This window comes from Salvelinus alpinus, chromosome 2 (assembly GCF_045679555.1).
Source record: "Salvelinus alpinus chromosome 2, SLU_Salpinus.1, whole genome shotgun sequence".
NCBI lineage: Eukaryota > Metazoa > Chordata > Actinopteri > Salmoniformes > Salmonidae > Salvelinus > Salvelinus alpinus.
The window spans coordinates 90405382-90418320 of NC_092087.1; the positions used below are offsets into that span (position 1 = coordinate 90405382).

Here is a 12939-nt window from a genome sequence, read left to right on the forward strand (position 1 = left end):
CGCTTTGTTTTGGGATTAACATTATTGTATGGGACAATATACATGTTTGAGATCATTTGAAAAATAATTTTATTGAACATTTATTGGTTTCTTTTTAATGTAATGATTAAAAGGTTATTTGTTTTGGGTGTTGTGAGAAATTCTAGCAAAATAAATAGTGCACAGAAATTCTGTCCAAAAATGGTCTCCCTGCTAAGGAAGTTAATACCACTGGGCTAGTAGGAGTTACCACCATATCTCACATCAGTCAAGGGAAGTGACACGTGTACACTTTGGGAGGAAGGAGAGAGAATTGGGACAAGGTCCCTATATCTCTATAGGGATTCTACCCCCTTCTGTCGTATCATGTAGAGAAGGTTTTGGCTTTGGACTTCCTCTTTCTGGGCAGCAGAGGCGAGAGGGTAGTAGCCAGAGGTTCCTCTTTGACAGGTGTGGCTGAGGGGGGTGGTAACCCCAAACCAAGCTCCAGCTTAACCCTGGAGGTCTTGGGAGTGTGGTGAGCGAGGTGACCCAGCTGTAGGCCTCTTGGCTTGATGGGCGGAGGGGCAGCTGTGCTGGTTCAGACACACAGAGCAGAGAGGATTGACAGGTAGACACACCTGTTGACCAAACCCCACCAGCAACCAGTTGATCTCACTCCATAGATCCCTGTGTCGGGGAAGAGAGAGGAAGATCATCAATCACCATCCCCGTCTTCATCAAATCATGTCGGACAGAAATCACAAGGCCAAATGTTTCCCTTACCTGCTGTAAGGGATCTGATTGGTCAGTGACTGGTTAACGAGTGACCTGATGGGTCAGAGGTACAGGAAGTGGTGTTGTCACCTTGGTAACCAGTCTTCCAGGGCCTTGCGTGTCTCCTCTGGGTTCTTGGTCCCACCTCTCGTCCATCCCAGCCGGTTGGAGATACGGTGGACGTGCGTGTCCACGCCTACACACACACAATAAAAACAACAAAAATCCCATTATAAAGACGCCCACTATATAATCCAATAGAACTGCCACTCTGCACTTGATCAGACCACACCACATAACATGCAGACTAGAGTATGGGATTTGTAGTTCTATATGTGAGCCATACCTACCTATGCCAGAGACCTGGTGCCAGGTGAGCCATCTTGGGTCCTACTCCAGGTAGTTGTACCAGGCCCTCCACTGTGTTAGGGATGTACCCCCTCTAAACTCCCTCTGGAGCATCACTGACGTCTGCTTCAGGTACTTCACCTTGGTCTGGAGGAGGGGGGGTAGGAGAGAAGACATGTCAAGGTTTTATTCATAAGTATTCACACCCCTTGACTTTTTTCCACATGGTACAGCCTGAATTTAAAATGGATTACACTGAGATTTGTTTGGTCACTGGCCTACCCACAATACCCCATAATGTCAAAGTGGAATTGTTTTTTATTTATGTATTTTTTTACAAATAAAACGCTGAAATGTCTTGTCAATAAGTATTCAACCTCTTTGTTATGGCAAGCCTAAATAAATGTGCTGAACAAGTCACATAAGTTGCATGTACTCACTGTGTGCAGTAATGACTACCTCATCTCTGTACCCCACACATAGAATTATCTGTAAATTCCCTCAGTCGAGCAGTGAATTTCAAACACAGATTCAACCACAAAAACTAGGGAGGTTTTCTAATGACTCACAGATTAGAGCAGATGGGTAAAAATAAAAAGCAGATATTGAATATCTCAAAATGGTGAAGTTATTACACTTTGGATGTTGTGTCAATACACCCAGTTCACAATTCAACAGGAACACCGTTTGGATTTACCTTGCCTTCGATAATTGATCCATGCTCATAGATTTGGGGCGTGTCAACAAATGTGAATTTTCCAATCACATAGGAGAGCTCTATGCGTTTTTCCTCTGACAGTGTAATACCTGTCAAATGAAAACAGGATGGTATATGTCATAATTACCAGTACCAACACCATGCAGTAACTGAACTGCAGTGCAGCTTAAACAGAAAATTAAAAACAGAAAACAGCATTATATATAACCCTACTGCAGCACCAACGGTCATAAAGCTCTTTCTTCCCAACGTTGAGCCAACGCAGAGGAACCCAAACTCAGTCCTGGACATCCAGTTAGCATGTTAAAAACACGAGACCTAAAGGCTTGTACATTCCTGCAGGCTTGAAGTCACACGTTTAACACGGTCAATGAATCTGGACCTGTATTCATAGAGCCTCAGAACGGGATCAGTTTTAACTACAGATCATAATGAACAAGGTCACATGTCAGGGTGGGACCTGATCCTAGAACAGCAATCCTAATCTTTATGACCGAAGAACCAGCTGCTCATGTAAAATGCCACCGTACATAATCTCAGGGATTGTAGCAGCAGTTTAAAGACATTGAGCAGTAGCACTATAGGTCTTCAATTAGCATGGGTCATTAATGCAGACCACATGCATATTTAAGGTTTTATATTTAAATAAGTGTATTTGAGTATCCTCAAATGCATAACAATTTCCAAGTGTATTATCAAATTAAGCTACAGTACTAGCACAGGCTGCTGCCTACAGACTTGAAATACTGGTCACTAATAATGCTTACATACCTTGCATTACTCATCTCGTATGTATATACTGTATTCTATACCTCTGACATTGACCATCTATTCCTTAGATGTGTGTATTAGGCATTTGTGAAATTGTTACATATTGCTGCACCCGCAACATGTACTAAACACGTGTTGTAACCAATAAAATGTCATTTACTTGTATTTTCAAAGATCGAAATCCTTACTTTGAAATGTGAAGGTAAATGAAATACTTCTAATAGTATTTCAACCCAGGTCTGCCTCAGCGTAATGATTATTAATGACATGTAGTTACACATCACCTTGTAACTACAGTACATTGCAATTCACCAATAGTGTTTACTCACTTTGCACACACTTTCACTTCATACTCTTCCTGAACAACGCTGATCTTGTCCGTGAGGTTCATTTGGATCTCAAACTTGGGCAAAACTACAGATAAAAAGAACAGCAGTCAACTCCAGAATGTTCCAGGGTTGTGATGCATTGATTCAACATTACCAAGCATGAAAGAGAAACTCCACCTACCATACTGTTCTACCTTGAAGTTGTGGTAGATTTTCTCTTCACCAATCCACACTACAATGGTATAGGATCCTACAGGTGCTTCAGAGTTCAGGGGGTGAGAAAGCTGCAGAATGCTGCCACTGGATGTAGTGTTGACCCACTGTCCAATCCGGTTGTGATTAACATCCTGTTGGGTCATAGGAAGGGGAACGTTCAGCAGGACACAACGATGTGGAAAGTTCACAACAGTATACAGGACAAGGAGTCAGTTCTATCTGCAACATTCATCTACTGAAGGGGGCCCAGATCACACTGCTGATAGGAAGTATTTAGCTAACTCCTACAGTAGGTGGATATGAGGACCTAGCTAGCTGGGGGAGTCATAACGATGCAGTCTTTACACTGACAGTCAACATAAAGTCACACTAACAAGGATCTTACCTCAAGTTCCACAATGTTGTACTGTGAAGGGCAAAGACAAGAGATGGAGTTGTTAATGAAACATGAATCCAATGCCAAAACAGAGGCGCATAGCTGTCTACAACTATAGGAACTAGACAGGTGATTGGCTTGGTCGCTTAACGTAAACATCACATGTAGCATTTGCAATTCAATCTCAGGAAGAGATGATCCCATTCATTCCAATCTGACCTATATGAATGGAAGCCCCATGTCCTGGCTGGTTGAGTGCTGTACATAATACCAGACTGCTATGTCCATCACAGTATTGTGACACTTCTGCATCTTGGTTTGAAATAGTAGAGACTGAACTAAAATACTATTGTCAATCGTACATTTCCAACTCACCAGCTGATTGACGGGGCTAAAATGGGTATCCAAGGTGACGACTCTAAAATGCACTGTAAAAAGCCAATGACAAGACGAACAATAAGAATATTAGAAGCATCATTTCAGACAACTTTCTCATAATCCCAAGGTTCCCAGATTCCCATCTTGATTCCAGTAATCTTTCACCCGGTATTTCTACCGTTTCCCTCTACAATCCTCATAAGCCACGCATGACTCGTTAGAACAGACTGGACCAGACTGGGGAAGAGCATTGCCAGCAATGATAGTGTTCTTTTCTACACAATTATTGCCTGATGCATTTCACAAATCTTCCTTCAGATTTCAGTCTGACAGTACTTCATCGTAATACGGTTACAGCCTCAAATAAACAAAGGGAACATGGTGGGGTCGTGGAAAACTGTTGATATCAAAATGGGGTCAGGGGTCCAAAAAGGTCAAAGCACCGGAGTAAACCATTACAGAACACGCCAACACCTAATTGTCCTGTTTCTTAGCAACCAGACTACCGGCTGTAACATTACCCGTTTGTCCTGGGTTGTAGATTGGTTTGTCCGTTTGGATGAACATCATGGGGCTGTAGGGTTTGATCATGACCCTTCTCTCCTCTGTGGATAGAAATGTTTCCCCTCGAACCTCCACCTTGAAGTTCTGCACTTTGTCGCTCTTCACGTGAGGGGCCTGTCAGGGACGGAAACAGGGCAACACCGGTGAACTAACGGACCGATAACACAGGACATTAAAATGTGGTGCCGTGTGGCCCAGCTGGTAAGAGCGTGCCACTAGCAACTTCAAGGTAGAGTGTTTAACTACTGCAGGGATCACATTATGCATACTGTAAGTTACAAATATAAATTGTCTCGATAGTATATACTAGCATTCAATCAAAACCTGGTACAAATTGGAGCCTGAATCACAGAAAAGTTCTGGTAGGCCACCACTGACATTTCCCATAAAATAAGCTGGCATTGCATCACAGCTGAGCAGTACACTCTTATTGGAATGGCTCTAGATGTCCACCAGTGCTGGGCTGACCTGAAACTGGAAACAGCGGTGAAACTCTTGGTCAGAACTCTGGTGGAGAAGTCTCTTGTTCTGCCCGTCGGCCATCAGAGATACGGTCATGACCAGGGTCTCGTTGGGCTGCAGAAGGCTGGCACAAAGCTTGGCCTCTGAGCCTGCCTGGATCACTGCAGGAATGGCTACCATGTAAACCCTACAGAGAACACACCCGGCAACAGGACAATCACTACCCAATGACAGGATACCTCTAAACACAAAGCCAGGTGAAATACACAGGGGGATAAAGATCTGCAGAAAGAGTAGATGGAAAAATTGCTCTAAAAGAACATTAAACCCAGAGGAGAGAAGCAAGTCTGATCACTAAATTCTAACTTGTGAGTGCAGATTGACTTACGGTCTCGGAGTCTCTTGACAGACACAAAGCCAGTGAATGCAGGCAAAGAGTATCCATCTCCAAACCTGAAGCCCAGGAAGAACCATGACTAAAGGAGAAGAATAAACCACCGTTATGACCCAGTATTTCTACATGGAAGACCTGCCTACTGCAAGTTCATTTCCTGTCATTCTACCATTGGGCAAAGAATTTAACAATTGTATGATCCATTTCATGCAATTACACCAATTTTGCAAATGGGCAGAAAGAAGTGGCCAAATGCACTTTTATTTCCATCAATTCTAGACATTCCCCATGACTACGCCATTTTAATGATGAGTGAGAGTGACTAACAAAATCAATGTTAGTCTAGTGTGCATAGTCTAGTGTGTTACTAAACCCTTTAGAGTGCATTTAGTACAGATATAACACCTGTGGTCTATGTATACTCACCACCGCGATTTGTATATCGATTTAGAAATGAGACGACTCGGTCACGTCCTCTTAAATATCCTGCAGGTGCGCGGCTAGTTCCGGATTTGTTTTCTGGTTACTAAGTGCGCACACCTGCTGGATATTGAAGGCGTTCGATTAGGCTGAACCGGGGTGCACGTGAACGGGCAAAACCGGTAGGGAGGAGCGCCTTCTCAAATGGAACAGTAATCTGCGCTGCCCGGTCATAATAGTCAACAAGGCGGCATGGTGCATCGTTCAGGATCATACATGTCTTTATCGTTCAGGATCATACATGTCTTTATCGTTCAGGATCATACATGTCTTTATCGTTCAGGATCATACATGTCTTTATCAATCAGGATCATACATGTCTTTATCGTTCAGGATCATACATGTCTTTATCGTTCAGGATCATACATGTCTTTATCGTTCAGGATCATACATGTCTTTATCAATCAGGATCATACATGTCTTTATCGTTCAGGATCATACATGTCTTTATCGTTCAGGATCATACATGTCTTTATCGTTCAGGATCACACATGTCTTTATCGATCAGGATCATACATGTCTTTATCGTTCAGGATCATACATGTCTTTATCGTTCAGGATCACACATGTCTTTATCGTTCAGGATCATACATGTCTTTATCGTTCAGGATCATACATGTCTTTATCGTTCAGGATCATACATGTCTTTATCGTTCAGGATCATACATGTCTTTATCGTTCAGGATCATACATGTCTTTATCGTTCAGGATCATACATGTCTTTATCGTTCAGGATCATACATGTCTTTATCGTTCAGGATCATACATGTCTTTATCGTTCAGGATCATACATGTCTTTTCGATCAAATGTTTTCCAATACTGGCAAGGCAGCTAAAGCACATAATGGGGATTGTATGAAGACCGAACACTTGGGCCTATGACACGCATATGAAACTATCCTAAATCATTACTCCTTGTTTTGAACCGACTTCGCCTTTTTAGCGGCACCTGGCTCATGCCGGAAGGCAATGCAATCCCGTATCACCATGTACAAACTCCTCCCGGGGCAGATCATTGTAGGCCGATATAAACCCTGAATTGCTTACACTATTGATGCGTTCGTATCCAAGTGGGAAGTGGGAAATTACCACATAGGACTGGGTAAAATCCACTTGACCGGCCCTCCTCCAACTGGTAATTACTAGTGGGAAACTCCTCTATCATCCCGAGCTCCCACTTCTCCACACGCTGACCTCTGATGTCACCTACTACTGAAATTACCTCGAGAACTTTCAGGAGTTAAATGCAACAACAAACCATTGTTTATAAAAAGCTATCTATACTAAACGAACATATAAACACAACATGCAACAATTTCAAAGATTTTGCAGAGTAACAGATCATATGAGGAAATCAGTCATCTGAAATAAATTCATTAGTCCCTAATCTATGGATTTCACATAACTGGGCAGGGGGTGGGCCTGAGAGGGCATAGGCCCACCCGCTTGGGAGCCAGGCCCTGCCAATCAGAATGAGTTTTTCCCCACAATAGAGCTTTATTACAGACAGAAATACTCCTCAGCACTTTACTTGTTGCATTTATATTTGTGTTCAGTGTATTAATATGGTTTTTGAAACTATAATTGGTTTACATGCATGATGGCTTTACTTTTAGTTTATGGTTTGCACAGCTTGTTGGCCATTAGCCAATCAGTGTTTTTCTCAACGAGTTCAAAGCACGTTAATGCATCCAACTGGTATTTACGACTTCACAACTGGTAAATTCCCACCTCCCATTTGTTTATGAACCAGGCATATGTATTGGCCATTGAGACAAGTATGGGTAACTGCATACTTGGGGAGATTCTTGCTTGAGCAAAAGACCGTCCCTCCGTCCTCTCTGCTCCGTGACCCAGAAACCGATAAGTGGTCGAGTGGTCCAGCAGTGTGTCAGTTCTTTAGTTGGCAAATGGAAGAGTGTCCTCGCCTCCTCGATAGCCACCTTTCATTGAGGATAAGTCATGTGTTTCCTACTGCAGAAGTCTTTTGAAACCTGCCAAACCCAGTTTGAATCAGCTTTTGTATTGTCAGAGGAGAAAAAACATGCACATGTTTAAAAACAATACACTATTTATCCTTTTATCTATAACATTGCAGGTTAGGATAATTAATATGGCAGGTTAGGAGAATTAACGCGGCAGGATAGGAGAATTAATATGGCAGGTTAGGAGAACTAACGTAGCAGGATAGGAGAATTAACTTAGTAGGTTAGGATAATTAATATGGCAGGTTAGGAGAACTAACGTAGCAGGATAGGAGAATTAATATGGCAGGTTAGGAGAACTAACGTATCAGGTTAGGATAATTAACATGGCAGGTTAGGAGAACTAACGTATCAGGTTAGGATAATTTATATTGCAGGTTAGGAGAACTAACGTAGCAGGTTATGATAATTAACATGGCAGGTTAGGAGAACTAACGTATCAGGTTAGGATAATTAATATGGCAGGTTAGGAGAACTAACGTATCAGGTTAGGATAATTAACATGGCAGGTTAGGAGAACTAACGTAGCAGGTTAGGAGAATTAATTTAGTAGGTTAGTAGAATTAACTTGGTAGGTTAGGATAATTAATATGGCAGGTTAGGAGAACTAACGTAGCAGGTTAGGAGAATTAACTTGGTAGGTTAGGATAATTAATTTAGTAGGTTAGGAGAACTAACGTAGCAGGTTAGGATAATTAATTTAGTAGGTTAGGAGAACTAACATAGCAGGTTAGGATAATTAATTTAGTACGTTAGGAGAATAGCTAATATGCTACACTGGCTTATCAAGTTGTGCAGCCCAATCAGCCACTCAAAACTTTCTTTAGTAGCAACAAATCTACCCAATTAGCTGATTCGCTTTCCGTACACACACTTCTGTTGAGCCACCCACATCTTTCGTAACGCCTACTTTCAGACACACTGCACATGGGAAGATCTCAATTGTATATTCCTCACGTCCTCTCTCCTCCTCAAAACCCATTGGATGAGAAAGCCAAAGGTCCCGCCCCTCTGACCTTTTCCCCCAATGGGTTTTGAGAAGGAGACGAGGAAAGAGGACGCGACGAGTATGCAATTGAGCTCTTCCCCATGACCCCATTGAGATCATAGAGAATAATAGAGAAATCCCCATATCGTTCCCATTATGGCGTCTGTGAGCGCACGGGCAGAGCCATTGAGGCAATCTCCAATTTGCTGTAGTCAATTTTTTTATTCTAAATCAACATCAAATGTATTTACATCAGCAGAAACACTTCAAATAAGGGCTGTGTTTCGTATAGGCTTACCCTGGCGTGATGTTTTGATAACCGTGTAAATTTCTCTCGGACAAGTTGACTTTTATCAATATATTCGTCTCTATTTACTCTCAGATTCAAAGATGCTAATTAGCATCAAAGTAGACATCATGCAAAACTACAAATCCCTGCAAGCTCCTGCACATCATCTCTAGCTGACACCTTTGCTAACAGGTATTGTGTCAATTTAAATCTTGCACAAGTCAGTTCACAGAATTGTCCATTGAAAGACATTTATCCAATTTATTCATGACTAAATTTAGCTAACATTAGATAGTTAATCCAGAGATTCTTAAATTTGCCTCGATTCAGCAGTCTGGTCCAGATCATCATGGCACCTGTAGTTCTTTATGATAACCATGTCCTTGTTTGACCACTAGGTTTTATGGGTATTATGACTAATACTGTGGTACTCTATAGCGTCTGTGACAGCATGAGGCAATATCCATTTTGAAGTAGTCAATTTTCTTTCTCACGATTGGCTGTCCTGGTAGGACATCACTCCAACATGGTCACCAGGAGTGATCAGCCAATGAAGTTGGAAGTCCCACCCAGTTGAGTACATAAAACAGGTGGAAGCTCTGAATGGTGCTGCCCATGCTATACAGCCTTTTGGCCACTAGAGGCCTCTATCATTCTCTATGCTTTGAAACCGCTGGTCTACCATATTGGCACTCCCCAGTAGGAGCATTCCTCCATAGGAATGAATGGAATTCTACAGTATTTTGATTAAAGGTTTCAAGGACAAAATTACATGTATTTAAGTATTTTGTCGTTATAGTCGGGGCCGTAACATTAGTGATAAAATATACATGTACTTTAAGGAAAATTAAAAAAAAATTCGTGTAAATATCATATTACTTTTTACAACAACAACATAAATCTATTAGAAATGTGCTCTTTATTTTGTGGCATGGTGTGAAATGCATTTATATAACTGTCCCCCAGGTGGTGCTGCTGTACAGTGGGTCAGAATAAGACACTTAGGAGACTATTGCCTATTATTCCTATTACTTGGTCTTGGTTCTGTTTTTTACTAGATCAAACTTAGAGTCAATGTTATGCTATTCCTGTGTTCTGAAGAGGGTTGGATGAGTATTCCTGTGTTCTGAGGAGGGTTGGATGAGTATTCCTGTGTTCTGAAGAGGGTTGGATGAGTATTCCTGTGTTCTGAAGAGGGTTGGATGAGTATTCCTGTGTTCTGAAGAGGGTTGGATGAGTATTCCTGTGTTCTGAAGAGGGTTGGATGAGTATTCCTGTGTTCTGAAGAGGGTTGGATGAATATTCCTGTGTTCTGAAGAGGGTTGGATGAATATTCCTGTGTTCTGAAGAGGGTTGGATGAGTATTCCTGTGTTCTAAAGAGGGTTGGATGAGTATTCCTGTGTTCTGAAGAGGGTTGGATGAGTATTCCTGTGTTCTGAAGAGGGTTGGATGAATATTCCTGTGTTCTGAAGAGGGTTGGATGACTATTCCTGTGTTCTAAAGAGGGTTGGATGAGTATTCCTGTGTTCTAAAGAGGGTTGGATGAGTATTCCTGTGTTCTAAAGAGGGTTGGATGAGTATTCCTGTGTTCTGAAGAGGGTTGGATGAGTATTCATGTGTTCTGAAGAGGGTTGGATGAGTATTCCTGTGTTCTGAAGAGGGTTGGATGAGTATTCCTGTGTTCTAACGAGGGTTGGATGAGTATTCCTGTGTTCTGAAGAGGGTTGGATGAGTATTCCTGTGTTCTGAAGAGGGTTGGATGAGTATTCCTGTGTTCTAAAGAGGGTTGGATGAGTATTTTTCCCTACTATTTGATTCTATAGCATCCAACAACTGTAGGCCTATTGGTCTAATCCATCATGGAAGAGTCCCCTATACACAGTTATACTTCATCTCGGGTAACCCACAACTAAAATCTTGCGTAATTTGATCAGAAGCACCATTTATGTTTACATAGTCCATCCACGAGAGATTATTATAACCTAATTACAATAACTTAAACATGTGTGATTAGGCAGTAAGAGCTCTGATGAGCTCTGATGAGTATCCAGGAAGCAAACATCCTGGAAGGATATTTACCCTCGTCCTACATCAACTATTTACTTCAACTATATTGACTTAGTTTTCCACTGAATCTCACTGATAGGACTGTATAGCCACTGCAGCCCGGGAGACACAATAAGGACACTGCAGCCCGGGAGACACAATAAGGACACTGCAGCCCGGGAGACACAATAAGGACACTGCAGCCCGGGAGACACAATAAGGACACTGCAGCCCGGGAGACACAATAAGGACACTGCAGCCCGGGAGACACAATAAGGACACTGCAGCCCGGGAGACACAATAAGGACACTGCAGCCCGGGAGACACAATAAGGACACTGCAGCCTGGGAGACACAATAAGGACACTGCAGCCCGGGAGACACAATAAGGACACTGCAGCCCGTGAGACACAATAAGGACACTGCAGCCCGGGAGACACAATAAGGACACTGCAGCCCGGGAGACACAATAAGGACACTGCAGCCCGGGAGACACAATAAGGACACTGCAGCCCGGGAGACACAATAAGGACACTGATGACCTGCAAAACAATTAATCCAAATCTAAAACTTACCTAAAACATAACCCATCTTTTAACCCTAACCCAACTTTTAACCCTAACCCAACTTTTAAACCTAACCCAACTTTTAACCCTAACCCAACTTTTAAACCTAACCCAACTTTTAAAGCTAACCCAACTTTTAAACCTAACCCAACTTTTTAAACCTAACCCAACTTTTAACCCTAACCCAACTTTTACCCCTAACCCAACTTTTAAACCTAACCCAACTTTTAACCCTAACACAACTTTTAACCCTAACCCAACTTTTAACCCTAACCCAATTTTTAAACCTAACCCAACTTTTAACCCTAACCTAACCTAATTGTACCCCTGTGTAGACTTTAAGAACACTAGGGATCCATTTGAATAGCCCACTCAACCCTGTGTAGACTTTAAGAACACTAGGTAGCCATTTGAATAGCCCACTCAACCATGTGTAGACTTTATCAAACACTAGGTAGCCATTTGAATAGCCCACTCAACCCTGTGTAGACTTTATCAAACACTAGGTAGCCATTTGAATAGCCCACTCAACCCTGTGTAGGCTATTAAACACATTTATACAACAATAGCCTGTTCATTTAATGCTATTTCTTATCTACAGACTACACTCTAAAAGGTAAAGGTTCCTGGAGTATCCTTTAGGGGTTCTTCAAGTTGAAACTGTGGGGGAACCCCTTTAAGGTCTTCAAAGAACCCCTTTTAATGGATCCTCAAAGAACCAGAATATTGTTTTAACTATTATTATTAATACGCATAACAATAACAACACAATATTTTAGTTCTCAGTGTTTATTATGATTTTAATGGCAAAGTTAAATAAATAAAAATCGAAATATGAGGTAAAGTCCCAGCAGAGCCCCAAGTCCAATGGGTTTGTCCTTTGGTGTGTTGATGTTAATGTGTTGACGTTCTCTGTATCCATAGCGATAATGATTTTGCAGTGAATGGTGATCGAACAGGTTTCCTGTAGGGAGGGTGAAGTCTGTGAATCCCCAAAATAGTAATTATACAGATGATTAACACAACATGCACACGACAGTATTCATACCTTGGTTTTTGTGGTGAATGTGAATGAAATAAACTGTTTTGATAATGGTTTTCATACACATGCCTTGTCCATAATGTAGAGGCTTATGGGATATTCATTGAAGAGGTAAGGAAGGAGGATGGTACGTGATCTGCATAACATACCAATGACATACATTTTTATGCGTCCTCGTCTGTATACCTGCAGACACAGACACAAAAGTGAGCAGTTCAGTCACCTGCACCCAATACAGCTAGCCTTCAACAT

General features: G+C 41.8%; 1 protein-coding gene and 1 pseudogene across 1 annotated transcript; both read right to left on the reverse strand.

Annotated features, from left to right (window-relative positions):
* Window positions 1–329: 329 nt before the first annotated feature.
* LOC139568182 (endonuclease III-like protein 1) lies at window positions 330–1284 on the reverse strand (annotated as a pseudogene).
* A 1595-nt stretch (window positions 1285–2879) lies between these two features.
* On the reverse strand, window positions 2880–5741 carry LOC139551362 (alpha-2-macroglobulin). The gene is made up of 8 exons (XM_071362852.1): window positions 5718–5741; window positions 5286–5373; window positions 4904–5084; window positions 4393–4549; window positions 3869–3921; window positions 3503–3523; window positions 3083–3248; window positions 2880–2986 (listed from the first exon to the last, which is right to left on the reverse strand). The coding sequence occupies exons 2-8, from the start codon at window positions 5369–5371 to the stop codon at window positions 2898–2900; spliced, it is 753 nt and encodes a 250-aa protein (XP_071218953.1). The 5' UTR covers window positions 5372–5373; window positions 5718–5741; the 3' UTR covers window positions 2880–2897.
* Window positions 5742–12939: the final 7198 nt, after the last annotated feature.

Bases quoted from the DNA above. Each gene is read 5' to 3' on its own strand.
- LOC139551362 (XM_071362852.1), bottom strand. From the start codon at position 5,371: ATGGTTCTTCCTGGGCTTCAGGTTTGGAGATGGATACTCTTTGCCTGC. The intron at 3,922-4,392 runs GTAATGTTACAG...GGCTTTTTACAG, and splicing joins CTACAACCCAGGACAAACGG to TGCATTTTAGAGTCGTCACC. The intron at 2,987-3,082 runs GTAGGTGGAGTT...TTTTATCTGTAG, and splicing joins CTTCAAGGTAGAACAGTATG to TTTTGCCCAAGTTTGAGATC.